Source organism: Hibiscus syriacus, unplaced genomic scaffold (assembly GCF_006381635.1).
Source record: "Hibiscus syriacus cultivar Baekdansim isolate YM2019G1 unplaced genomic scaffold, ASM638163v2 tig00111506_pilon, whole genome shotgun sequence".
NCBI lineage: Eukaryota > Viridiplantae > Streptophyta > Magnoliopsida > Malvales > Malvaceae > Hibiscus > Hibiscus syriacus.
Window position 1 is genome coordinate 442432 of NW_024063109.1, and position 25997 is coordinate 468428.

General features: G+C 35.7%; 3 protein-coding genes and 2 pseudogenes across 8 annotated transcripts; 3 read left to right on the forward strand and 2 right to left on the reverse strand.

Annotated features, from left to right (window-relative positions):
- Positions 1-2172: 2172 nt before the first annotated feature.
- On the forward strand, positions 2173-7520 carry LOC120164239. Of its 2 annotated transcripts, none has more exons than XR_005519716.1 (13): positions 2173-2275; positions 2390-2711; positions 3235-3412; positions 3493-3542; positions 3633-3725; positions 3805-3893; positions 4109-4187; positions 4423-4505; positions 4860-4938; positions 5042-5741; positions 6045-6122; positions 6255-6988; positions 7160-7520. XR_005519716.1 is itself a non-coding variant. In XM_039173993.1 (13 exons), the coding sequence occupies exons 1-12, from the start codon at positions 2244-2246 to the stop codon at positions 6902-6904; spliced, it is 2433 nt and encodes an 810-aa protein (XP_039029924.1). In that variant the 5' UTR covers positions 2173-2243; the 3' UTR covers positions 6905-6948; positions 7160-7520. The 2 variants fall into 2 exon arrangements, 1 of the variants encoding a protein (XP_039029924.1); XM_039173993.1 differs by having other exon boundaries at positions 6255-6948.
- Positions 7521-7790: 270 nt separating this feature from the next.
- Positions 7791-8649, reverse strand: LOC120164304 (annotated as a pseudogene).
- Positions 8650-12455: 3806 nt separating this feature from the next.
- On the forward strand, positions 12456-16228 carry LOC120164244 (annotated as a pseudogene).
- Positions 16229-16992: 764 nt separating this feature from the next.
- LOC120164241 (actin-related protein 7-like) lies at positions 16993-21518 on the forward strand. The gene is made up of 7 exons (XM_039173994.1): positions 16993-17195; positions 17430-17645; positions 18256-18397; positions 18703-18947; positions 20413-20596; positions 20989-21056; positions 21135-21518. Exons 1-7 carry the CDS (start codon positions 17118-17120, stop codon positions 21285-21287), a joined length of 1086 nt encoding a protein of 361 aa, XP_039029925.1. The 5' UTR covers positions 16993-17117; the 3' UTR covers positions 21288-21518.
- Positions 21519-21688: 170 nt separating this feature from the next.
- LOC120164242 (nuclear transcription factor Y subunit A-7-like) lies at positions 21689-25724 on the reverse strand. 5 transcript variants are annotated; one of them, XR_005519718.1, is made up of 7 exons: positions 25604-25718; positions 24777-25022; positions 23752-23867; positions 23480-23551; positions 22546-22710; positions 22123-22433; positions 21689-22035 (listed from the first exon to the last, which is right to left on the reverse strand). XR_005519718.1 is itself a non-coding variant. In XM_039173997.1 (7 exons), exons 2-6 carry the CDS (start codon positions 24988-24990, stop codon positions 22182-22184), a joined length of 819 nt encoding a protein of 272 aa, XP_039029928.1. In that variant the 5' UTR covers positions 24991-25005; positions 25603-25724; the 3' UTR covers positions 21689-22039; positions 22144-22181. The 5 variants fall into 5 exon arrangements, 3 of the variants coding, with proteins under 3 accessions (XP_039029928.1, XP_039029927.1, XP_039029926.1); XR_005519717.1 differs by having other exon boundaries at positions 21689-22039; XM_039173997.1 differs by having other exon boundaries at positions 21689-22039; positions 22144-22433; positions 24777-25005; positions 25603-25724.
- Between the last annotated feature and the right edge of the window lie 273 nt (positions 25725-25997).

Consider the following 25997-nt stretch of genomic DNA (forward strand, 5'->3'; position numbering starts at 1 on the left):
AACACAACAAACATATAAAAGCAAACTTGCATGCTGAATTTGACAACAAAATATACATTAGATCAAAATCTAAGCCATGTGACTCATTTTAAGTCGTTTTTCATACATGTTATGCGTTAGCACTATTGTTTCGTGCATTTTAGGCACACTTCACTGTCCCAATAAGTTATATTAGCCTTTTACGAAGTCCTATATCATACTTCTATACATACTAAACATACATCATGCTAGCATCACATAACAAATCATCATGTATAGTCATTTAAGTCTCGAGAAAATAATATTTAATGGTCCATGAAAAACTTTGAAGTTCACTTGCAACATCAAAACATAAAGTAATGATTAATTCTAAGATTATAACTATATTACCTTATTTAATTACTAAATTATAGTTTTATCGTTGAAGATTATTAACATTTTTATTCAAGACAAAACATAATGTAACCATAATCATCAGATAAATTGATTTTCTTATTGCCTCACAAGAGACTCATAAGTCAGAATGTCCCAATAAAAATGTAGAGTTAAGCTAACACTCTCCAACACACCAAACATGTCCCGTGAATGAATTACCTTCGTTCATCTCTCCTTCATGTCATGGGGGCCTCAATCATCCTAAATCACAAATCGAAATATTAACTACTCAAATCGTATGGCATGTTAACTCTATCTAATGGTCATAAGAGAAACAATAGGCTAATAAATACATATTTACACAGGTTTATTCACTATTTTTAATGCAAAATCCTCTCACTTTGTGCATTATTTCTCATCTCATCCACAACTCATTGATATCTTGATTTAAATTCATTTTTTGTTTAAAATTTTTGGATACAAAAGTAGTATTGCTACTTGCATTTGATGTCGGTGCATGACATAGAGTATCGATACCTGTGATTTCGATATGATCAAAGTATTAAGTGGCTTTTATAATTGTTTAATTTATCATATTTTGCATAAAAACTGACTTGATTGCGATAAGACCCTTGACTATTTAATTAGTCTATTTAATTAGTCTTTGGTATGATTTAATCTGACTGAATTATGCTCGCATCTGTCTCCGTTTGCTTTGAAAGTAAGTGTTGGAATTGAGAGTAAGGCTTGATTTAATTGTTTGTGTAGAGTGGTTATGCATTTTGAATTATTGCAATATGATCCATGTACATGTATAATGTCTATTAAATTGAATCAAAAGTATTGAATTCCATCTAATTTTGACTTTTACTCTGACGATCGAATGTAATATTTTTTTCCGGTTAAGTTTTTGGGTTGCGTAATTTTTAAAATCATTTAAAAAAAATAGCCGACCCTATTCTCATATGTAATGGGGTAAGGGGAGGTAGGGTAGTAGGCTGCCCCCAACGCCAGGTTGAGAACAGCTTCCGTGGAAGACCTCCGGTAGTCAAAATTATGAATTGCCCACCATGGGACTCGATCCCACGACCACAAGGTTAAGAGCCTTGCGCTCTACCAACTGAGCTAGACATACAATTCTTTTTTATAGAATAAAATCATTTGATGAATGTAAATTGATGGACGGGATAAAAAGTTAAAAAATAAAGAGTTTTTATGGAAAAAAATAGATATAACCATCAATTTACATTTTGTAAATGAATCCTAACTTTCTCTTTTTCCTATACATAAAGCATAGATTATAAGAACAACTATAAGATATATAATATCTCATATCAAACTATAATTTAAGTTCATATGCAAAAGTTTGAATTTATGTTTTATTTTTTATTCTTAAATTTAACACAATTTTATCATTTTACTTTTATAATGCCGGTAATTAGTTCAAAATGGATAACCCTCTCTACTACTCCAATTAAATATAAATATGAATTTTTACTTAAAAAAACATTTTAACTCATCATTTTGAATTAATATTTTTAGTGTTAGTTTTTTTTTTACTGGAAATACATGTCATTATTTTAACATAAATATTTGAAGATTTTAACTATTTAGATTAATTAATGATATTATAAAAATAAAAGATCAAATATTACCAAATTAAAGTATATGATTAAGTTCAAAATAAAAGCTCACTAGAGGGATCAAAACGACAATTAAAAAAAAGCCTTATACATGAATAAAAAGAGGATACAGGAGGCGAGCCCATTACAGTTGTGTCCATATAAAGAAATCTAATTGTTTTATTTTTAATTTTAATAATTTTGGGAGCGAGATCGCTAAATCTCTCAAAAACTCGAAAAAAATTCAAAATCCCAAAATCCCTCACTATGGCCTTTCACGTAGCTTGCCCAATTACATGGTACACTTTTTTTTTTCATACACTAAAAAAAAAAGGAAGCCTTCGCCCCCTTTTTTAACTTGCTCTCCAAAGCTCGTTGTTTAAATGTTTTTATGGTTTCTCTTTGTTTTGTAGTCGGCGAATTTGCTTTTGTTCGCTAGGGTTTCCTCGGAATCTCCAGTCTACGAACTCCAAGAAAGGCTTCTTGCAGGAAGTGATTCAACTCGAAGCCTTTTTCAAAGATCCCTGGGGCGTTAGGGTTGCTCGAGAGGGGACAGTCCAGGTCCCCGTACCTAAAGTCGCTCCGATTCCTGCCGGAGATGGGGGCGGCGGCGGTGGCGCTGATACCGTCGACGAGTCGGCCCAGGCCAAGCGCCTCGCGCTTCAGAGGAAGGCCGCTGCCGCAATGGTTGCGGCTGAGGATTATGCTAGGAGGGTAGAGTCGGGTGATATTACGGTAACATTCTTGTTTTTGTATCTTGATTTTTATTTTGGGTTTTTGGTTAATTATAGTGAAGTGTGAATTTTGTTCCCTTTAGGGGTTATGATGTTTTTCAGCTACACGCGTATGTTTATATTAGTAAATTGACTTTTGGCCATATGTAGTGTGCATATTTTTATGCATTAGAATAATTGTTGTTTTGCAAACGTTTGTATTCCGTTAACTTCTGTCTGTATAATCTGATGGATCTTTGATTATGATACTGTATAAATGCATTCTGTAGTGAGCTCGGGAATACTATTATTGAGTTTGAGCTAAACTGGAAAGAAAGATTCAATGGTTATATATTTTAGTTGATTTCAGTTGTGTTGGGTTGTTCAGGTTCATTTTGACTGGAAATTAAACTTTGTAAAATGAAAACAGGAAAGGGGAAAAGAAGAGTCCCATGCTGGGAGTGGTCACTATTTTATGTAGTATTCCTATATTGTTTTCTTTTTTTGCCTTTCCGAGAAGTGATGACACCTTTTTTCCTTTCCAGGTTGCATCAAAAAGTTCTGCTGTAGATGAGCAAGGACAGTACAACAGAAATGTGATGTGCCACATATGCTTCTTGGGTGAGAATGAAGGAAGTGAGAGGGCAAGAAGGATGCTCTCTTGCCGAAATTGTGGCAAGAAGTACCACAGGAGCTGCTTGAAATCTTGGGCTAAACACAGAGGTACTAAAAATGGAGGCAGATAATTTATTGTGCTGTTTATCTTATACTAGTGTAGTCTTATACATTTGGCATGATTGCAGATCTGTTTCATTGGAGTTCCTGGACATGCCCTTACTGTCGAACCTGTGAGGTAATTTATTTATTCATATTAATACATGTTTTAACTAAATTATGTTCAAATTTTTGGTTGCACTCATTGCTGCTTATCTTCCTTCTCTAGGCGTGCCGAAGTATTGGAGACCCTACTAAACTCATGTTCTGCAAAAGGTGTGATGGTGCATATCATTGCTACTGCCAACATCCTTCACATAAGGTTAAGTTTGCATTTCTTGTGCTTAGTTTTATACATTGATTACAAATAGAATGGCTCACATAATCCCTGGATTATGCAGAATATTTCTTCTGGGCCATATCTGTGCCCAAAACATACAAGGTGTCACAGCTGTGGATCCAATGTCCCTGGAAATGGTTTAAGTGTGCGGTATGATTAGTAACCAATGGAAGCAGAGCTTTTGCACCTAAAATTTCTCCTTTCTGTGTAGATTAATTCTTTGTTTTTCTTTTCAACTATTGAAGCTGTTTAATATGTCATTTGCATTTTTAGAGCTTGATAACTGATAGCTAATGATTTTTCGGCCTCCTGCTGAAGCATTTCTTTAGTCTTAATATCTGAATTGATTTTTTTATCTATCACAGGTGGTTTTTGGGATACACCTGTTGTGATGCTTGTGGAAGGTTGTTTGTGAAGGGAAATTATTGCCCTGTATGTTTGAAGGTAAATTCAATGTTTGTGATTATCAACAGTGTTTACGTGGTCCAATTTAAGGTTTGCTTAGAGAGTTTTGAAAGAATCTCATTCCCTAAAAATTGTTCCTTCAAACGGAAGGAAAATAAATACTGGTATTCTGAATTACTTTTATTTATTGATTATGGCAACCGTGTGAACCTATCATGCTTCATGAATATCTAAAGAAAATGAACTTACTAGGCTTTTTGTTACAACCTTACAGGTTTACAGGGACTCCGAATCAACTCCAATGGTCTGCTGTGATGTTTGCCAGCGTTGGGTGCACTGCCACTGTGATGGCATCAGGTTTCTTGCTGCCTTTTTACTTTTAAAGATCCACCAATCTAATTCTTCTATATTTTATTGTTTATTGCATGTTTATGAAGAGGGCAGTTGCTGTCATTATGAATTTGTGTGTGAGTGTTTTATTTTATAGATTGTTGTTCATCATTCATCAAGTCCAGTGGGTTTATTCCTCGTAAATATAGTGTCAAAATAAATGGTTGAACTTCTCAAGATTCTGTAAAATCCTCCGCAAGAGCCGTTTCCTTACAAAGTTCTATTACGCTAGTGAAAAAAGCAAGTGTGCCTTGTTTCAGCCTTATAACAGCCACACAAGTTTTTGGAAAATTTTATATATATGATAGAAGTGTTTTGCAGTGATGAAAAATATCTGCAGTTTCAAGTAGATGGAAATCTCCAATATAAATGTGCAACTTGTCGTGGAGAGTGCTACCAGGTAGTTTTGAATTGCAGTGTTCCTTCTTTCCACTTCTTTCTCTGAAGGGATATAGGCAAAGGATTCTTTTCAACTTATGATTGCTGTCATCATGTTTTATCAGGTTACAGATCTTGAGGATGCTGTTCGAGAGCTTTGGGAGAGAAGAGACATAGCTGATCGAGATTTGATAGCTAGCCTGAGGGCTGCTGCTGGGCTGCCAACTCAAGAAGAAATATTTTCCATCTCTCCATATTCAGATGATGAGGAAAATGGTCCTATGATGCTAAAAAATGAATTTGGACGTTCCCTGAAGTTCTCACTGAAAGGTCTTGCTGACAAATCACCAAAAAAGAACAAGGAATATGGAAAAAAGTCTTCAAGCAAAAAACATCCCAAGAAAAAGGCACACCAAGCACCCTTGTTTAGCAAAAGAGAATCACAGCTGAGTTTAGAGGGGAATCAGGATATACAACCTCAAGGATACAGCTTAGTTCATGACAGGAACAATGAAGAACAAGATATTTTTTCTCCTGTTGCTGGAATTTGTTCTACCAATCAGCCAGGGGTTTTGAAACACAAGTTGGTAGATGAGGTGATGGTTGGTGATGAAGATAGAACATCTCGGGTTATTAAAATCAAAAGCAATAAATCACACGATTTAGACTGTGGAGATGACAACAGAAAACATAGTAGCAAGTCAAAGACTGTGAAAGCTAGGAAATTAGTCATTAATCTTGGTGCACAGAAAATAAATGTTACCAGCTCCCCAATGTCTGATGCTTCAAGCTTTCAAAGAGATCAATATGTTACTTCTTACAATGGTATGGCTTCACTTACCCTGTTTATAATATAACTTGTATTTGCATGGGTTCACATATTATGATGATTATGTTTCTTTACAGTCAGACATTCATCATTTCCTCTGATGTGCTGTAAGTGTATACTCCTAGATTGCAACTTAATATTTTAGCTGCACCAAATTAACTTTAGGTTTTTCTTTGTTTAGATTTTATTCATAGAATGAACAAGATAGTAGAGACATGCAATAAAACGGTTAGTTATTATCTCTGGTTTGATCTTTAATCTGAAAACTGATCTGCCTTCTCACGTCTGACTGATATTAGGTGTTCAAGATGCAAATAAACATAGAATTGGTGACAAGTTTCTGGAGAGGCATGAAAGTACTGCTAAATCTGGTGATGGTAATATATTTATCATGGATCCATTTCTTTGATGTTAAAAAAGTTTGCTTTTGTTCTGGAATTGGTGACCATTTGGGAGGTGTTTTTCTTTCAATGTTCTTCATTGTGACAGTGTAAATATTCTGTTTGCAGTAGATGGAGTTGATCGCTCCACCAAGTCAAGAGGTGTGAAAATTATGGGAAGAGAAGGGAACTTGATAAAGTTTGGCAAAATTAGGTCAGAAATCCCTGAATCGAGGTCTAAAGTTGGTGCAGCAAACAGTTCTGATGGACATGGGATTGTTCCTCTAGAACACACACGTATTGCCTTAGGAAAAGGAAACATAGATGGAAATAGGCTCTCTGCTGCACCTTCTGGTGATGTCTCCACGCTAAGAGGGGGTAAGGTGGTGTCAGGAAAGCAGTTGGAAGACAGAGATGATATGTATGGTGAAAGCAGTGAAGATTATGGCCACACGCGTATCTTGAATTCTTTGCCAAAAGATCCCAAACCATCTCTTAAGTTTAAATTGAAGAAACCTGTTCTTGACAATCAGAATTCTCAGGTTCAATATGATGAAGAAAAGAGTTCTATAAAGGGCCAAAGGTCGAAAAGAAAGAGACCATTACCCTTCATGGAGAAATCATTTTTTAATGAAGATGAAGATGTTAATTTCACACAATCTAATCAAGACAGTTTAATGGATGGCATGATGGACGCTAGTTGGATTTTAAAGAAGTTGGGTAAAGATGCAGTTGGAAAGAAAGTTGAAATTCATCAGGCCTCTGACAATTCATGCTAAGATTTGGCTTTCTCTTTACTACTGAAAAAACCACAATTCAAGATGTAAATTGTTGTCCTATGGCTTTCTAGATCTTTTGCACATGTTCGTTTCTGAATTCGAGCTCTAGAATTAGAAAAAAAAAGGATTTGTGATGTTTTCATTTTCGTAGTTAATCTCCATTTTCCCAGAATTTAATTTGTTTTGAAATAAATGTAGGTTTTAGATTTGAGGCACGTTACCAGAATTTAATCTGTTTTGAAATTGAACAAGCAGGCACAAAGGAGCTGTAACGGGCAGCATTGAGGGCACGTCCGCATTATCTGTCAGGTTAGATGATGGTAGAATGAAGACGTTGGAACTTGGGAAGCAAGGCGTTCGTTTTGTTCTTCAAAAACAAAAGAGATCAAAAATTTGAAGCCGGAACCCTATTTTATTCTTAGTGAGTTGATTTGTAGAGATTTTTGTTCCCCCATTTTTCTAATCTGAAAGTTGTCTTGTACTAAATGTTAATAGCATAGGCATTTTGTTTTCCGGCAGTTACAGTTAATTTTTTTGTGAAGAAGAATCTAAGGCTGTCCCATTGACGCTTTTTATCGTAGTGGTTGGAATGGACTACTGTCCGATTTCTTTTACACATCCCATCCCAATTTTGCATTTCTGAATTCACGTTTGATTCCCATATCTTAGGTGCAGGTGTTTCTGCATTTCTGAAGGCCAAGAAATCTTCCAAAATCGATAGGAAGTGTTGAAAAATATCTTAATAAACTCAACATATTTGAAATTATCCAAAATGATTTGAAATCTATAGTTATAAGCGTAATATTTGAGCCATGTACACCTGAAAACTAGTTGGTTATATTCATTGGAATCAATACAAGTTTAGAACCAAAGGACAGGTCCATTAACGTAAATTGATTCTTAATTATACAGGGGGTGACGCCAAGTCCAACAAGAGCCAGAACCCGGCGCAATCATCCGAATCCAAGTCCTCTTGGATGGCGAGGAAATGTAATCATCCACATACCTTCTTTGCTGCTTCCCAAGCTTCAGCTTCACTTGTGGTTGTTGGTGTTTTCTTATATGTTGCATAAACATAACGATCCAACAGATAGGATCAAGCCACCGCTACCGATGTCGGCCTCTACCGAACACACTTCCAATCCATTCATCCAAGCTGCACCAACACGTTTTCATGGACCCTTAAATTTGGTTTTCAAGAAATCCTCATTGTTGAATAGCTATGGTTTCATTGGACGAAATAGATTAAACATGCTACTGCATTGCATAAATGGTAAATGAGGAAACACCCAAAGAGATAATAAACTTGCCTGCTAATGGTTTTGCACGTGAAGAAGTCACTGCAAGTCCTGGAATCAATGTATTGTCATCTACTTCAATTCCTAGTAAATCCAAATCTAAACCAGCACCAAACACGAACCTTTCGTCCAAGGACGAAATCTCCTCTCAAACAGCTATAATCGAACGAGAGAATGACGTCAAAAGAGAGCATATTGTACAGAATATACTAACATTTTAGTTGAGAAATGAAGACAATTGCAGGTAGTATATATTATTTTGAACGCCATTAAATGTGAAAGATATACCTGAAATAGGTAACTGAACAAATGCCCATTGGGAAAGGATTATCTAAAGCCAAAAGTGGCTTGGAACCTTTTTGAAAACCAGGATGGCGCATATATATATTCTCATAACGTTTTTCCAACCAAAGTAGCAGTGACAGACACTGAAAAAGGACTAACCATAGAACATAAGCATATGGATCTTCATATTTGCAATTAGAAGCTGAAAAGTTAACCTTATAGCTATAATCTGTATCTTGTAAGAAACCCTAAGAAGCAAAACTCATTACTTTAAGAAAAGATTCAGAAACTCACCCGTTTACTTGGAACTGGCATTATGCCAAGCACTTTACACGCCTTTGTGATTATGGTTTGCATTTGCGACCTATAAATCCAACAAAACATGAGCCAATTAAGATAATTCATAATGCTATCTAACAATATAGGGATATTAGCGTATGTTACAAGAAAACTAGTAAAAGTTTACCTGAAGAACCGAACTTTTTCTGGCAAAGGGACACCTAAATCCTCACTTATGGTTACAAGAGCATCTTTCAAAGTGATACTATTGATAACATTGTTGGGGAAATACTTGGTATATTGAAGTGAAAGCGAACTGTCACATACTACGAGTTCCCATATCTTCTTCCCTCTAATATCTAGAATTGGCCTCGATCAAAAATCCAGCTCCCACTCTGTAACACTGTCGGGATCGATCTCCGGGTCAAGATAGCTCAATTCTGAAGTTGGGTCATCGTATTCACCGTCATAAAAAGCTTCTTTCGGTACTGATACCGAGCTTTCGGATACTGAGTTTGGTTTAAAAAGGTGCAGCTGTTGGTGGTTTTTAGATGAAAAAGGAATGATACATTGTTGGGTTTCGTGGAAAACTGAGGTTTTGAGATTGGTTTTTGATATTGGAGTGATGGGGATTTGATTATTGTGGGATTGAAGCTTAGAATTGCCATGGAAAGCACTGAGGAAAAAAAAACAATTATCGAAGAAGGGAAGATGATGTCGGGTTTTCAGTTATGGAAAGAACCTGAACCACACACAGAAGTGGACTGAGTTTTTAGAATAAAGTGGCCTGTAAACGTGAATTAACATTTAATGTTCAAGTTAATCATCAACGAGAATTTTTTTTGATATAATATTATATCTCAATAATTTAGTTGAAATGTTTTTAAGTTTGAATATCAATTTAAAAGATTAGAAATAAAATTCAGGAGGATGGTGAAGCTTTCAGCATAGTTAGGCTTGTAAACGAACCGAACACACACGAACGGATTTATGTTCATGTTCGTTCATTTAATAAATAAAAGAACATAAACGAGCATTTTTTTTTGTTCATGTTCGTTTATTAAGGAATATAACTTATTCATGTTCGTTCATTTAATAAATAAACGAACATAAACAAACTCGAACATAAACGAACACGAACATAAATGAACACGAACATAAACGTTAGAGACCATACCTTCCATTGTTCTTTTATGAAAAATAGTCAACAATGCAAATCAACCAAATCTACGTTATTCTAATAAATTCACCGGCTAAAAGTTTTGTGACATCAATGTCAGACTTTAGTGAGGTTTGTTAATAATGGTCCTTTTCGTTGGTAAAGTAGAAAATTTAACAGCATGAAGATTTCGAACGGTACAAATTGGACTACAAGGCAATACATAGATCTGAAATCCCTTCGATGCTACATATCGTAACTGATATTATTGCTAAACCACAATTCAAAATTTTAACGTATCAAAAGTCTACTCCACAACTAAAGGTCACACAAGAACTATGAAAACAAAAGTTCATTGTCAAAGTGTATTTTCTACTTATTAATGGGTTCTTCCTTGAAAATCCATTACTTTCTGGAAAACCTATTACTTCCGCTATTACACTATTTTTCAAAAATTGCATAGAAACATTTGTTTTGTTTTATGGCAAATTCTATTATATTTTTCTCTTTACTGATGCTAATATACTTCCGATTGTTACCTTTATCTTCCCATCTATTTCTAGAAAGAAGTATGATGTTTTCTTGAGTTTTTGATGTGAAGATACCCGCAATAACTTTACATATCAACTATTAAGCCAAATAAAACAGAGAAAGAGATGAAAACAGACTTGTAAACTTCAGATTGTACTATAATATAACTTGTTTTGAAGTTTTCAGCGATAGTCTCCACTCTCTAGTGAACATTAGGATTTGAGAAAAAAAGTGGAAAATGAATATAAGTGCGAGGTGCCTCACGGGTTAACATATTGGATTTAATCTCCAAATAAAATTGGGTTAATTATAGAGTTGGTCATCATAATATCAGATTAATTAATATTTTTAAGATACTTACAAATTGGTCACTAAAATTGATTTAAGAAGATTGGGTTAAACATAAATGAATGAATATAACCGAACGAACATAAGCGAACAAAACTGAATGTTCACGAACATAAATGAACGAACGAGACCTATGTTCATGTTCGTTCATTTAATTAAACGAACACAAAATCTTGTTCATGTTCGTTCATTTAATAAATAAACGCACATAAACGAACTTCCCGCCGCACGGTTCATGAACGGTTCGCTGAACGTTCAGTTCATTTACAGGCCTAAGCATAGCTTTCCCCTCGTTTTTGCAAGCACTCTATGAATGAGAATGTTACGGGTTTGCAGCATAGCTCCCATGATGGAATGGACTGATAATCATTATAGGACACTTGCACACCTCATCTCAAAACATGCATGGCTTTACACAGAGATGCTTGCTGCTGAAACTATTGTTCATCTCAAAACGTTTGCTTTAGTGGTTGACGGCGGAGATCTGTTGCAGAGTGATGAATGAAGGTGAAGCATCAGCACCTGGAGGGAGTCCAGTTCACATGCAACTAGGAGACGTAGGATGGAGATTAGACGACTCAAATTCATGGACTTTACTCCATCGGAGGTTGAGAACGACCGTAAACAGCAAAAGCTTCAGGTTTATGTTGTTTTATTTTCTCTAGACCGTGAAAATGCAGAAGATGAATCCAGTTCAGATTAAGGGAAAAAAATAATGGTGAAACTTAAGAAGTTCATATTGAAAACGAAAGGAACCATAATTAAAAAAATAACTCGAGCCCTTTGCTGTTATTACTTGTGATTGGTTCAAAGATATATCCTAAATTTGGCGTCGCTTCAGTTTGTGGAAGGGGAAGAGACATGGAAGACGTTGTCTCTATTCGTCCGTCATTTCACCGCCAAGGCCAGAAGACTGTCGCCGTTGGCTTCCACTATTTTGGTGTCTATGAACACAATTGTTTTCACATACAGGAACGTAAGAAACATAAGATTTTATACTATGGTACGAAATTTATAAGATTTTAGGGGTGATAATATATTTTTAATAAAAAATATAAAAAAAAAATTAAAATATATGATAATTTTAAATTTTCAGAGGACGATTATCTCGATCAATCCCTTTTCACACGAGTCTTAAAATTTTGAAAACAAAGCAACGATCACTTATTGCTCTTCTGTTTTTTTTTAGTTTGATTGTTGGTGTTTGTTAGGTGGCGACGAGATGTAGAGAGCGGTTACATGAGCTGGTGAAAGTTCAATTGAAAAAATGAAAACATATTCAAACGTTAGTGATCTTTCATGTAGTTTGTTTTAAAACGAAATGCTATTAAATATATATTATAATCAATTTAACAACTATTAATACTATTTTTAATAGACGAAAAATTAAAATTAAAATAATTAAAATTTTAAATATTAAATAAATTATTACAATTATATTTTAAAATTAAATTAGTTAAAATTTTAAATAAATTATAATAATTATTTTTTAAAATTATTTTTTTTGATTAAGTTAAAGGTGATATTAAGAATCCAAAAAATTATAAAAGTTTATTTGATATTTAAGTCATAATTAAATTATCTCAATTGGGGCGGTGAACTCGATTTCCATAGAAGTTTGAACGCCTTACGTATGAGATTGCGATCCTAGAAAAAACCACAGTGAGGCGAAATTGTCCACAAAAGCACCCTTAAGAAACGACTTCACCACCATCTCTACATCGAACACTTCAAATTGCCTGTCCCTTACGAAACAGATTCAAAATCCAAGAAATCTCTCAGTCGGTACAACCATGGATGCTGTCCGCGACTACGACGCTTCTTGGAAGTCCTCCACCAACTGGTCTATCGCCGATGGTTCTCTCCGTAACTCCGTTATCTTTGAATCAACACTTGCGTCAATCACCGGTTGCGATCCCCATGAGCCCGGCGTCGATGACCCAAACGCCGTCGATTCCGCTCCTAATTATCCCCTTATCTTGTGTCCCACTTCACCTGATTCCGGCCCCTGTGAGATTACGAGTAAGTAATATGACCCCATTGATATGATTAAACATCGAAAAAAGATATTATGGTGTTGGTTGATCGTTCTAGGTCATTGGTTTTTCGTTCCTTTGATTGAATTGTCAACCTTTTGATTTAAATCAGGGAAGCTACTTATTCTTGACGATTTGAATTTATTAGCCTTATTTTTTAGTATTTATCAAGTTCCATCTAAATTTGACTGGTAGGAGTTTATTTTGACATAGAATGAAATCAAGCAAGGTTAAGAATTTCCACAAATTATCCTTCCCCACCAAACTCTTGTATTCTTCCTGACTTGCCTTATGTTTTAATCATCTCATGCTTGCAGTTGCGTTTGCACAAAGCCACGAAGTTAGACAGGTTTATGTCCGAAGTACTGCTCGAGTATATGAAATATACTGTGCTCCTAAACCTCAAAGCAGTAATGAGTATCTCTGTACTGTTCGTTGCGGTGTTGCTTGTAGAGATGAAGAGGTGCTTCAAGCAATCAATTTTGATGAATCTGCATTGGCTGATCTAAAAGGAGGTAATACAGTGTTGGACGAAAAGAGACTGAAGAGTGATAGCAATTCCACCTCCACTGAAGATGATTGGGTTGAAGTGAAAGCTCCTGATACTCCTCTGCTTGATAGTGGAAGCAATGACCCATCAAATTCTACTCTGAACTCAAGTAACACACAGGTGAGTTACCCATCCCTCCGTAAGTATTAATAGCTGATTCACCCAAGCAAGGCTTCATTATTTGCCATTTTCTTAGCATCTATAGTATTAACTGTTTGCTCTTGGTATTTTTGAAAGGTAAAAGGGTTACCTTAATCTATTTCCATCCAATTGGTGCAGCTGTGGTCTGTGAGAGTGGACTACATGGGAAATTGTAGAGAAACTTAAAAAAAGGGCTTGCATTGCTATGCATGTACAAAAGATTTGATTAGGGAAGTAATAATAGAATGCAAAAGTAGTAAAGAAATTGGTCAAAGATATGTAAATAATTAACGAGCCAAGTTAAAACTTTCAAGTTAAAAAGACTGTAATTTTAATTGTAGGTAGTAGTTGGTTTAGAACATAGTTGCATCGTAGCTTAGTTTTAAGGGGAGAATAGGAACCCAAGATAGTCCTTTCTTTCCCCTTTTCTATTTTTATCCTTACAGCTGAATGTTTTGATCTGGTTCGATTCATGGTCGCATCTGCAAACGTTTTCCCGTGGGCCGATGCCCCCCGGAGAAGATACCAACACAAGATTAACAGTGTAACACTTGCATAGAGTAATAGGTGTGTCTTAATTTTAATCCATCTGTGATTAATGAAATTTTCCAGGATTTATATGAGGCTACTGCTGAGATCAATGACGCCAACCCATGCTTGTCTATTACTCTTCGTCTGCTTTCGCTTCAGAATAAAGGCTGTGTTTGTGTTGATGAAATCTATGTGTTTGCTGATCCTGTTGATATAGCTGATTCAGAAACTGAAGTCGGTAAGATGGGAAATGCAGGAGGAAATTCTCTTATGGCCATGCTTGCTCCCACACTTCTGCAATTATCTAAAACAGCTGGTCATCGCCGCATAGAAAATGAAGAGGTTTTTGCCACAAAGAAAAAGAAAAGAAACAAGAAATGGGCCAAAGGCCATTGAACAATTAAATTTTAGAAATGAAACCCTGCAAGAAGTAAAACACAGTTTAGCCAATCAGCAGGACTTGAACATACATGAAGAGATTGCAGCAACTATTGAACTGAATCAACATGAGATACCCCCATGTAAACATGTAGCATCCCGGGCTGAAGTAGCATGTAGGCATACTGAGAGATCCCTGAATGAGCTTGTTTCTCGAATCAGCAGAGTAGAAGATCTCCTATTGAAGTTTGAAGAAAACATGCTAAAGCCTATAAACAGCATTGATGCAAGGCTCCAGCGTGTAGAGCAGCAGCTTGGAGAACTCACTAAGAACCCTAAGAATTCTGAATTGCCAACTTGCACAGGATTCTATGTGCCTGAATTTTCATGCCACAATTCAGATAATTGCTCTTCTTGTAACATTGGAAATGAATCTTCAGTCCATAAGATATATGCATCACATGAGAAGGATATTCCATCAACTAACCAACTTGATGAAAGTATTTGTTCTGTACATGGTACTGGGCCATTCCCAAGTCTTGTTGTCACTGCACCTGATTTTTCTAATGCTGATGATGAGGAAGATAACCACGCATCGGAAACTGGTTCTCCTAAGGATAAACCAAAGCAGTCTGTGTCAATTGATGCTGCATTAGCATCTGCCCTTTCCAACTTCCTTTCTTCAGCTTCCATGGAACCAAAGAATTATACTCAAGCTCTAGTTGTAAAAGTTCCTGAATTTTCACTTGAGGAAGATGATAGTATTGATAAAATGGTGTCACCAGAATCGCATTTTCGAGTAACATCTGAACCTTGCTGTCTTGACACAAGAGATGGAAAGGATTCAATGACAGCATCAGTGCCCTCCGACTGTTCTTTAGAGAAGATCCAGGAGGTGACGTGCTCTCTTAATGACGATGATTCTGAGCAAGCAGCTAAGGAAGTTGTTGAGGACTGTCAAAATCATATCCCTTGCCATGACACATTTGACTGTATTGATACTCCAGCCAAACATGAACACCAGATAGCAGGGGACATGGGAGATGGGGAGGTTAACAATGCAACAAGCAAAATTGTGGTTCTTGATGAAGTAGATATCCTTAACGAATACCTTGAAAATCACATTGATGATGCTTCTGATGTTTATGTGGAAAGTGCTCCTGGAAACAAGAAAATTAAAGCAGAAGTAGGCAAACAAGGTCCCCACGAAGAGTTTCTGCAAAATATTCTGGAATTATCATATGCTTCTTCTGTAGTGGATTTTGAAACTCCAATCCTGGATGTAAAGTTTACTTCTCAAGACAACTCCAGTAGCAAGTCGTCCCTTGAAGCCCTTTTGTCTGACATGCAAGTCACAGATGCTACTGCATCTTGCTCTAAAAAAATTGATGATGGTTCTCAATCTGGTGAAGACTGCAAGTTGATTTCTGTGGAGGAAAGGGAGCCAGCATGGCCCATAACTGGTAATTTTGCAGTGGATTGGAATGGTACGCCTTTGAACTTGGAGGCTGAAAACCTGGATGCGTATGTAGGTGATGGGGAACCGACTTTGCAGGATTCAATGGATCCGGATGGTTGTGTAAGCAGCATGCTGCTCTTGAACTTGGAGGTTGAAAAGTTGGATTATCCTGTATGTAGCGACCATGAAGTTGGGGTAACAAGCCTTATATGAAATACAACTACTTGCTTTACATCCGATCATGTTGTAAATACCCTAGTTTGTGTTTTTGAAACTTAATCTTGACTGTTAATTCTTGGAAGTTATAGAATAATACTGATTGTTAATGTGATTCCTAGTTGCTCGCTGATTGGTAGACGCTGTGGAACTTGAGCCAGTGTATGGACTTCATACCTGTTATTGGCACATCGTTCTCCCAAAAACCAACCTTCTCCATGGTATTCTAATTTCTAATAAATACTTTTAATATTTTAATAGATATTACATTCTCTCTTTTTTCAGTCTGAATTTTTTATATTTGATAATCTCATATGTCTAGTTTATATACATGATCAAGCCGACGAGATATCTAAATAAGATTAGAGGTCTCTCAACACAATTTTTCAATAAATAAAACTTAAATATGAGGATTGTTTAGTTTTAAATAGTAGAAAAAAGTACAAACAAATGGTCATTTAATTTTTTAGATGCTTGTAGTTTTATCAAAAACAAATCCTTATATTAGAGTCACTCAAATTTTAAAATACTACTTAATTTAGTCATTATAATTAATAGAAAATATTAAATTCAATTACCACGATTAAATATTCTAACAATATGTCACTTCATTTCAAAACATATTATAAATCTCAAACAAATGTATAATTTCACTTTTATAATATTTGACATAAGCTGCTGACATGCTACAAAGAGATTTAACAATAATGATTGAAATAAACAACTTAAAATTTGAATCATTCAATTGTAAAAATAAATTTATGACTAAATTAATACGTCCTAAAAGTTAAGAGGCCGTTTGGTTACTTTAACCTAAATAACAGTGGTAGCTGTAACAGAGCCTTTCAAAATACATCATCCATTTTGAAGTGAAGTGAAAGTGAAGAAAGAGCTTTATCATTTACCTTCTAGCTAAAATACTAGTCGTCAAATCTAGGGTTTTCCCCATCCATCGATTGAAAATTAGAGTGTCGGTTTTGGGGCTCGTTTCTTCGTGGCCTCATGGAGGCGGTAGTGGTCGATGCTGGCTCCAAGATTCTCAAGGCGGGATTCGCTATCCCAGATCAGGCTCCATCCTTGGTATGCTTGTTTATTTCGAAACCTCCTTAATGATAGTAGTTAAAGAATCATCAACCCAACCAAAATGTAGCTTTTGATTTGGGGATAGCTTGAAATGTCTCTCTCCCTCTCTATTCCTTTACTATTCTCTTTCTTTACATGGTTTGAGTAAGAGCCTTTTTTTTTAAATTTTGGTTGAATTTGCTTCTGTGGGTTTGGGGTTTGACAATTTGTATTTTCTTGAATTGTGGTCAGATAATTCCTACTCAAATGAAACGCATGCTGGACGATGGATCCTCTGCAGATAATTCAATATCCGAAGATGTCACTGTTGATCCCGTCGTGCAAGGATGCGTTAAAGACTGGGATGCAATGGAAGATTTGTTGCACCATGTTCTATACACTGGTCTTGAATGGGAAGTTGGGAATGAAGGACAAATTTTGTTTACTGAACCACTTTGTACTCCCAAGGTTAGTTGCCTTCATTTATTCTTGCTAATCTTGATATTCACAGTATGCAGTTCTAAGGTTGCTCTTGCATATTCATGAGAAAAAACAGACTATGGCAGGTTTTCTTGTTCCAAATGTAGATCTCAGGCGTCTGTTCTAGTCATGGCTTTTAATTGTAGAAGGGATTTAGCAACTATTAAATCATTAGCCATCCCCATTTTATTGAGTTCTAATGAGGTATTTCAAAGAATTGAAGCATGTTTGACCCAGTTTGGAGCTGCTAGAGTACATGTTTTACATGGTATTCTCTTTCTGCAAGTGCTGTCAACTTGAATTCGTTTATAAAATTGTGAACCCTTTTTTGTCATCTTCAGTTTTTTTTGGTTGATAAGCTGCTCCGGAAGATGGGTCAACCATGCACTGTTGCTGTTGTGGATATAATTTTTTGTACTCTTGCAGCTATGTTAGGTATAGTTTACAGTCAACCCAAGATCAAGGCTATCAACAATTCTGTTACAACCTCTTTTATCATTTTAGCCTACTTTTTTACAGTTTGAGATTTATTACCATGCGAATAAATGGTGCAAAATCAATATACTTTTGTTGCTCCTTAAAAATAATCATTCTCCAGGCTGTCAGAGAACAACTGGTGCAATTGCTATTTGAAACTTTTAATGTCTCCGGATTTTATGCGTCGGAGCAAGCAGTATTATCTCTCTATGCTGTCGGGCGTATCTCAGGTTGTACTGTTGATATTGGTCATGGGAAGATAGGTATGTATCTGTATGCCTTTTATGAATGTGCTGTTTAAGTTTTTGGCTGCTTGGTTCATGTTTGTGTGGACATCATAAGTCTGTTGGCTCATAGAAATGGAAATATGACCAGCATGAAGCTGTCTTTCAAGTTCTTTTTCAAATGTATAAGAACTTAGCTGGTCAAGTGTTTATTTACCTCATAGAGTTGGAAGTTAGCTGCGGATGATATGTCAGGAGTTACCTTCAATTGGCTTTAAGCTGCAAAGCCCTTTTTGTTTATTTAATTGACTGTACTGCCATGTGAATTGCACCTTTATCAACAGACATAGCTGCGGTACTTGAAGGTGCTGTCCAGCACATTGCCTCAAGAAGATTCGAAGTTGGAGGTAGTGATTTGACAAAGTTACTTGCTCAAGAGCTGGGTAAATCAAATCCTATGGTGAACCTCAGTATCTCTGATGCTGAGAAACTAAAAGAGCAATTCACATGTTGTGCTGAGGATGAAGTTGCTTATGACAGAATACTTAGAACTTGTGAGACAGAGGAACATACCCTTCCTGATGGACAGGTATGTCTTTTTCCTTTTATCCTCTCCGTCCTCCCTTGTTTAGGTTTCTGATTTTGACCTAACTCCTTAAATCTAATTGTAGACCTAAGTGTGTAGAATATTGACAAAGAGTTATGGATATAAGAAATCTTCATAATATACTTGAGAAGAAGAAGTGGAGTATTCTTTATACGCTGTAATAATACTAAACGAAAGACCGGGAGAGAAGAAGATAAAAGAAACTGACTAAAAATGATATATGAGATGTGTATGCCTTCAGATTTTGTGAGAGATGAATAGTTTATGATCTGTTATCATCAGTTCTATGTCTTATATCGACATGTACTAGTAATTGTGATGGTTTCTATTGAATTTGGCTGTTAAATTCTAGAAGATAATGCAAATGTGAAATGTTAGAACATGGTAAGAGTACTATTATGTAATGAGCTTATCAAAGTGAACTGAGGAAAGGCCTCTCCGTCTTACCCGCTCTTCTGGTTCTATAGTCGGACATTTTAGTATTGTGCCCCACATCTTAAAAGACTTATATAATCTTGCTACTTCCAGTTTGGATTTTTTGAATTTAAAACAAGAAGCTTACCAAGAAATTGTGCCAGATGTCAGGGATATAATAAGTTGACAGTTCCCTTACTGATCTTATTTACATGTACTATTGGTATTCTTTGCTTTTACTGATAACCTGGCTAGGGATGAGTATTCAATTGAGTTGATTCGACGACTCCTATTTTATTATTCATTTTTTTTAGTTGAGTCGAGTTGAGTTTAAAAATTCAAATCGAGACGAATCAAATATTTTTTTTTTTCGAGTTGACTAAAAAAATTTAAATAGATCAAATTAAAATGTCGTTGACAATCTGAATAAATTTCAAGTCAAAGTTCATAAATGAGAGCATATATATAAAAATTTAGAAAAGTAAGAAAAAATAGAATTAAATAAGATAAACTAGGTTTGATAGTTTACTTATTTAATGTTTAAACCTAATAAAACTTCAACTCAAGAATTAATTATTGTACGACTTAATTTGCTTTGAGAATATTTTAGAATTTTTAAAGAATTATATATATATATATATATAACGAGTCTCCTCTTCTTATCAAATATATATATATATATATATTTGAAAGTTTGAAGATTATTTTAATTTTTTCTGTTGAGGGAGAGATTTGCTCATTTTCAAAATTGACAGTGACCCAATGAGTATATACACCTATTTGTGAATCAGTTTTCAGATATTCTAATTGTGAAAGTTCATCTTGACTCGAACAGGAAAACCGAAAAAGTTATTCGATTGATTTGAAAATCTGAATAACTTGATTCAATTAACTCAAAAATGAGTTGAATCTAGTTTTGCTCACCCCTAAACCTGGTTATGCATTTCTATCACTAGCATTTTTTCGGGAAGTCTTCTGCAGTTAGGATCCCTGAGTTGGTATGTTTCTGATTGCTCTTCAAATGACTATTCAGGTGATAAGAATTGGAAGAGAAAAATATACTGTTGGTGAGGCGTTGTTCCAACCATCCATATTGGGTCTCGAAGCTCATGGAATTGTTGAGCAGCTTGTTCGTAGTGTTGCAACAGTTTCTTCTGAGAACCAGAAGCAGCTGTTAGAAAATACCGTTCTTTGTGGTGGGACTACATCTATGACAGGTGAGAATCATATCCTATGATCCTTGCAACTTCAGATGATGAAGAGGGTTATTTCTGGATTCTTATAAGGCAGTTATCAATAATATGTTAAAGGGTTAATGCACCTATGTTTGGTTTCTGTTACACAACTTGCCAAACGTGCCAACTTTGTAGCGTCCAATATATTGGGCTGCATTTACAAAGCTGACACCATTCTAGGTACCAAGTTGTGTAGCGAAAGCCAAACACAAGTATTTAACTGGGAAGTGCCAAATGGTACATCAACCCTACACTCATAGCTACAACATAAGTATTGTATTAAGAATTTTGATGCAAAATATGGGTTTAGTTCCTATGATGATGATATTTTTGTTGCTTCAAGGCTGTTAACGTTTTTGCCGTGCTTAATCCAGGTTTTGAATCTAGGTTCCAGAAAGAAGCAAACCTCTGCTCATCAGCTATCCGTCCTTGTCTAGTGAAGGTAATAAATATTATTAGTCTAATTTTGTAGACCTAGCTTTCTTGTTGATCGTCTCTTTCTGAGTTTTTCCAATTGCAGCCTCCAGAATATATGCCAGAGAATTTGGCAATGTACTCGGCATGGGTGGGAGGCGCAATTCTCGCTAAAGTGGTGTTTCCACAAAATCAACATGTAACCAAGGCAGATTATGATGAGACCGGGCCTTCTATTGTTCATAGGAAGTGCTTTTGATTAATTTTAGTTGAATGAGCTTTCTGTCTGTATTATCTTAGGAATGCTGCTGGTAATGTCAGTATAAGACCTGAAATTGAGAATTTGGGTTACAACCTAAACGAAAAAAAGATGTAGTTTATATTACTGATATCAGTGTAGGTAACCGGGTATTTCATTAATTTCAAGGACCTGCCTACAATTTGTTATGTTTTTTTTGTGCCTGGTAATGTAATTACCCACATTTTCTGATCATGGAATGCTGGGATCATATGATATCTCCAGCCCCCACAAACATTACTTTTTCCCCTTTTTTTGTTGAAGGTAATAGGAAAGGAAAACCCTCCTTTATGAGCAGAAACGGAAAATAATAGGGAAAAAAACAACATTTCTAAATAGAATCCTTGATAGTAACATGGAGCAAACATAGAGAGACCATTTACGTTATTAAGGCCGCACTGCTGGAAAAGTTTAAAGCTCTTACACGTCTCCACGCCCTTATACACACTCAACTTAATCTGTTTTATGTTTTGCACATTCACAACTGTTTGCCACTCGGTACATACAACACCTATTTTTTTCATTATTTTACAAAAGGGTCCGAAGGGAGGCATGTTGAAGTTCAAACTATTTTTACCAAAGTGAAGATGAAACAAAAGACCACATTTCTCCTCATAACCCCCTTAACCATCAGTAACCAAGCCAAGAATGAATTGCCTGAGAGGGATTCCGCCGCCACCCAAGATCGAAGGACCGAATACCTCCAGTGCTGCCTATATACAAGAAGATCCCCTTTAGATACAAACACAAATAATGACTCATTCTTTCATACAGTGACAAATAACAATCGCCAAACCTGCTGGCGAGAATCACCCACCTCAAGGAGAAATTTCATTTAATAGAAGGGGCCCCATGTCATGCCCCATACCCGCTTGCAATATCCCTTGCACAATTTCCTTCTTGCTGACCAAAGGAGGAATTCATATTTCCAGCACTGTTGGCAGATTCACGCTCGGATCCAGAAAAGACATTTTCACCCGAATTCTTGCCCTTTCCTGAGGTGAGACTAATAACATCGTCAGTCAGCTTCTTTGTGTTAAGAAAACGACCTCCACAACCCCTAGCCCTTCTCATAGCATGTAGATGTCGGGACTCATGACGGTACGGCTGTAGTCAATGGCAACAGAATTGAGTCTGAAACTTTTCTATGCTGTACATTTCTTCCAGGCAACACTAAACAAGAAAAAAGGGTAAAAACCTAAAACAATACCAAAACTACCTTTCTAACTTTAATGGCTTTCTTTTCAAGCTCTGCCTTGGCACGTATCTGTCTTCGCCTCAGAATTCCATGATACTGCTTTGCATTTACATAGACAGGCTCCTCTTCCATTTGAAGAGGCAAAGGCATTCTAGCATGATGCATTCCGTATAGATGTGGTGGCACCTGAATATGGTTTGCAACAGAATGCATAAAGTTCATTACTTCTGTGTGGAATAGTAATATGGACATGTCCTAAACCTTTAAAATAGTAAATTCATAACCTGTATTTCCATCAGTGAAAATACATGAAGCTCGTGTAGATGAAATAATTTCCTAAAGAAAGAGTTGCAAACAATGACCAACAACTATCGTGCCAAAAGTGCTTACACTTCTGGTAAATTGGAAGTAAAGGAAAAAGGTTAGATGATGATTGGATCAATCAGATGGTAATATTGCTCATCAGCTATTTGTAAACAAACTGTGAATAATTATGTTGGTCAAAGAGAATGAAAAGGATTCAAATCATAAAAGTTAACAAATTAGCAAATAAATTTTAAATTACTAACAATAAGGTCACTTTGATCTCAAGGCAAAAAAGAAAGGATTAGCTTATTTTCTATGAACTTTGTAAGTACTACTTGTGCCCACGGTATAGCAGAGCATTATACAAAGCAAATGAATCACAATCCTAAACACAAGCATCAATATCTCAAGAACTTTTGTCAAAGTTGTATGCTTTTACAGTGGTACGATTCATAACAGGCAAAAGAAGACAAGACACAGAGTCTTCTTCAAATGGAGACAAGTCACATTGCCTTATTCAAATTATACTCAAAATAATCTAGTCTCTAGCAACCAGATACCCCTATCTACTGCAAAATAATAATCACTATATTTTTTATTTTCCTGTTCTCCAATATATTTACCACATAACATAAAACTTGGATCATACCATCATTTGTGGCCCATAAAGAGTAAGTATTCCACCATGCTGAGAATCTGAATAAGGATATGATGTCAAGACCTGAAAGTATGGAGCAAGATTTCTTCCACGGTCAAAGAGAGAATCAACATAAACTCATAGACATTCAAAGACCTCAAAATGTGTAGGTTGAGTGCTAAAACACACAGATGGATGCATGCTTTGTACATAAATGTATGTGGCGGTTGATGTTTGCGCATGTGTGAGTGCACCGGCTAGTGTGTGTGAGAGAGAAGCCTTACAATTGAGTGACCAACTAGTTCCATTTGAGAATTAGGTTCATGGTGTTCACCCAAAGTAAGGGGTGTTGCGGAAGGAACATGCTTGAGATGTTGGCGATCTTGTCCATTTCTCCTATCTGATAAATAAACTAAGATAGCATCAATGTCCAATGAATAAAAAAACAAATGGTTTGTATGCATCAATTTCAAGCAAGGGCCAAATATGTTATATGACACTAGTTATCATTTCCAGATGGCAGCTATTGTAACCTAAACTAAATGGCTTTCGCTGTCCTCAACAGCCTAAGACAGCACATGTGATCTTCAAAAAATTAACACTAAGGTCATATCTTCACAACCCAAAACACTAACCCTGTTGAGGAATCCGGGGTGTGTGTATTGGGGGGGGGGGAGAGACTAAAAGGCCAGTATATCTAGTAAGTTTATAGAATGCACACAAGTTGGAAGAGAACGACAAGCTAAGAGCCTATACCAGGGCAGTAACCTATTGGTAATGACTCGTTATTAGAGATCATAGTAAAAATAAGAAGACCTATTAAGATGAAGCATCATTCGTTCTGGTTATATCCAGAGTGTACTTAGAAAAATTATTTTTTCCCCCTAAAATTTGATGTCTTGCTACATCTTCTTCCATTTCCCCCTTTTCCAAATTGTGAGACATGATCACATCCAAATTTCCCCCTTTTCATTACTTGTAATACACTAAATAGGTAAATGAATTAAGGATGACAGAGAACCAAAAGAAAAACAGACATTAGTTTGAAGAAAACAATGCATGCTTTCTTCCATTTGTAGAATCATAACCTATTACCAGCATGTGAAGAACAAAGGCTAATTCAAGAATCCAATAAGTGATTAAGGTAAAATAAAAGAATCAGTCCAACACCAAATCACAAAGCTTGCCAAGTCCAAAAACTAATGTCTCGTGGTCTTTTAACATAAAAGGCAGTATTCCAACTTTAAAATAATATGAGAAATCAGAGATTGTGATCCTACATTGATCAGATTCTCTTTACTGGAATTACCTTCATTGCCTAAGCCACTATGAGGCAGCAAATCTACAGCTCCGTTTTCCATTGAACCATTTAGTTGTTCTACGGAAGGTGACTTAGAGGCAGATTCACCAAAGGGGTTAGTCCCAACTCCTTTCCACCAGGGTTCAGAGTATGAAGTTGACTGCAACACCCTTTGAGCACCATTATCTATCTGCCGATCATCATTCCCAGGTTTTGCCGGCATTGCTCACACCTTATTCTGGAATTTTGAAATTACAATATAGAGAGCTAAATAACCCAAACATAGAATTTTCTTTACGAGATAAAAACAGAAAGAAACAGAAAAATCAACAATAATCTCAACTTCTCACTCACCATCATCTACTACAACATAAGTTATATGCAAATCTAATGTCCAACTTTCATCAACCTTCACACAAACACACACACACAAGAAAAAGAGAAGGAGAGAGTAAACATGAATCATACGCATAATAGTACAAACAACATTAATAAATTCTCGGGAGGAAAATTTTTAAAATCATGTTGAAAAGAAGGCGGAGGAGGGGTCATTCCATTAATTCAAAATTCGACACTCAAAGTTAGCAGCTCAACAAATGCACGCGAAAGATCGTATTCAAAATTCAGAGAGCAGAAATTAACATCCAGCGGGACTAAATACAAACTGAGTAATTGAATTTCTAATTTTTCATCCCTAATTCCACCCCATAATTCATGCTAATTCTGTTCTTCCCTCGAATTTTCTCATCAACCAAAGAACAAACTCCCATAAATCAAACAAAAAAAGAGAGGGTTAAAACAAAGATCTTTAGAGATAGTATAAACATGAACTTACAGTAAAAGGACTGGATTGGAGGAAGCAAAGGTCGTGGAGATTGGTTCAGTTTTGCTCTCTACCTCTCTGCAACCATAACAGAGACACAGAGGAAAAGACAAAAGTATTCTCACTTAATAATTTATGTTCATGTTTATTTCTCCATATTTATATGTTTAAAATTAAGTAATGTCCGTTGAAAAATTATTTAATATATAAGTTCTTTAAATTATATGAGATAATAAACTATATTTATATATGTTTCCATTTTGTCCTAGATATTGAATTTTTTTCTTTTCAGTCATTATGTCAAAAGTTGACAAAATAGTTAATGAGAAAGTGAAGTAATATTTTGAGCGAAATTATTATAGTGTTGGATATTATTAAAAAAGAAAGATAAAATTATATTATATTAA

Bases quoted from the DNA above. Each gene is read 5' to 3' on its own strand.
- LOC120164239 (XM_039173993.1), top strand. From the start codon at position 2,244: ATGGCCTTTCACGTAGCTTGCCCAATTACATG. The intron at 2,712-3,234 runs GTAACATTCTTG...TTTCCTTTCCAG, and splicing joins TAGAGTCGGGTGATATTACG to GTTGCATCAAAAAGTTCTGC. The intron at 3,726-3,804 runs GTTAAGTTTGCA...TGGATTATGCAG, and splicing joins GCCAACATCCTTCACATAAG to AATATTTCTTCTGGGCCATA.
- LOC120164241 (XM_039173994.1), top strand. From the start codon at position 17,118: ATGGAGGCGGTAGTGGTCGATGCTGGCTCCAAGATTCTCAAGGCGGGA. The intron at 17,646-18,255 runs GTTAGTTGCCTT...ATCATTCTCCAG, and splicing joins AACCACTTTGTACTCCCAAG to GCTGTCAGAGAACAACTGGT. The intron at 18,948-20,412 runs GTATGTCTTTTT...ATGACTATTCAG, and splicing joins ATACCCTTCCTGATGGACAG to GTGATAAGAATTGGAAGAGA.
- LOC120164242 (XM_039173997.1), bottom strand. From the start codon at position 24,990: ATGCCGGCAAAACCTGGGAATGATGATCGGCAGATAGATAATGGTGCT. The intron at 23,552-23,751 runs GTAAGGCTTCTC...CCATACTTTCAG, and splicing joins AACTAGTTGGTCACTCAATT to GTCTTGACATCATATCCTTA. The intron at 22,434-22,545 runs GTAGTTTTGGTA...CATTGACTACAG, and splicing joins AAGCCATTAAAGTTAGAAAG to CCGTACCGTCATGAGTCCCG.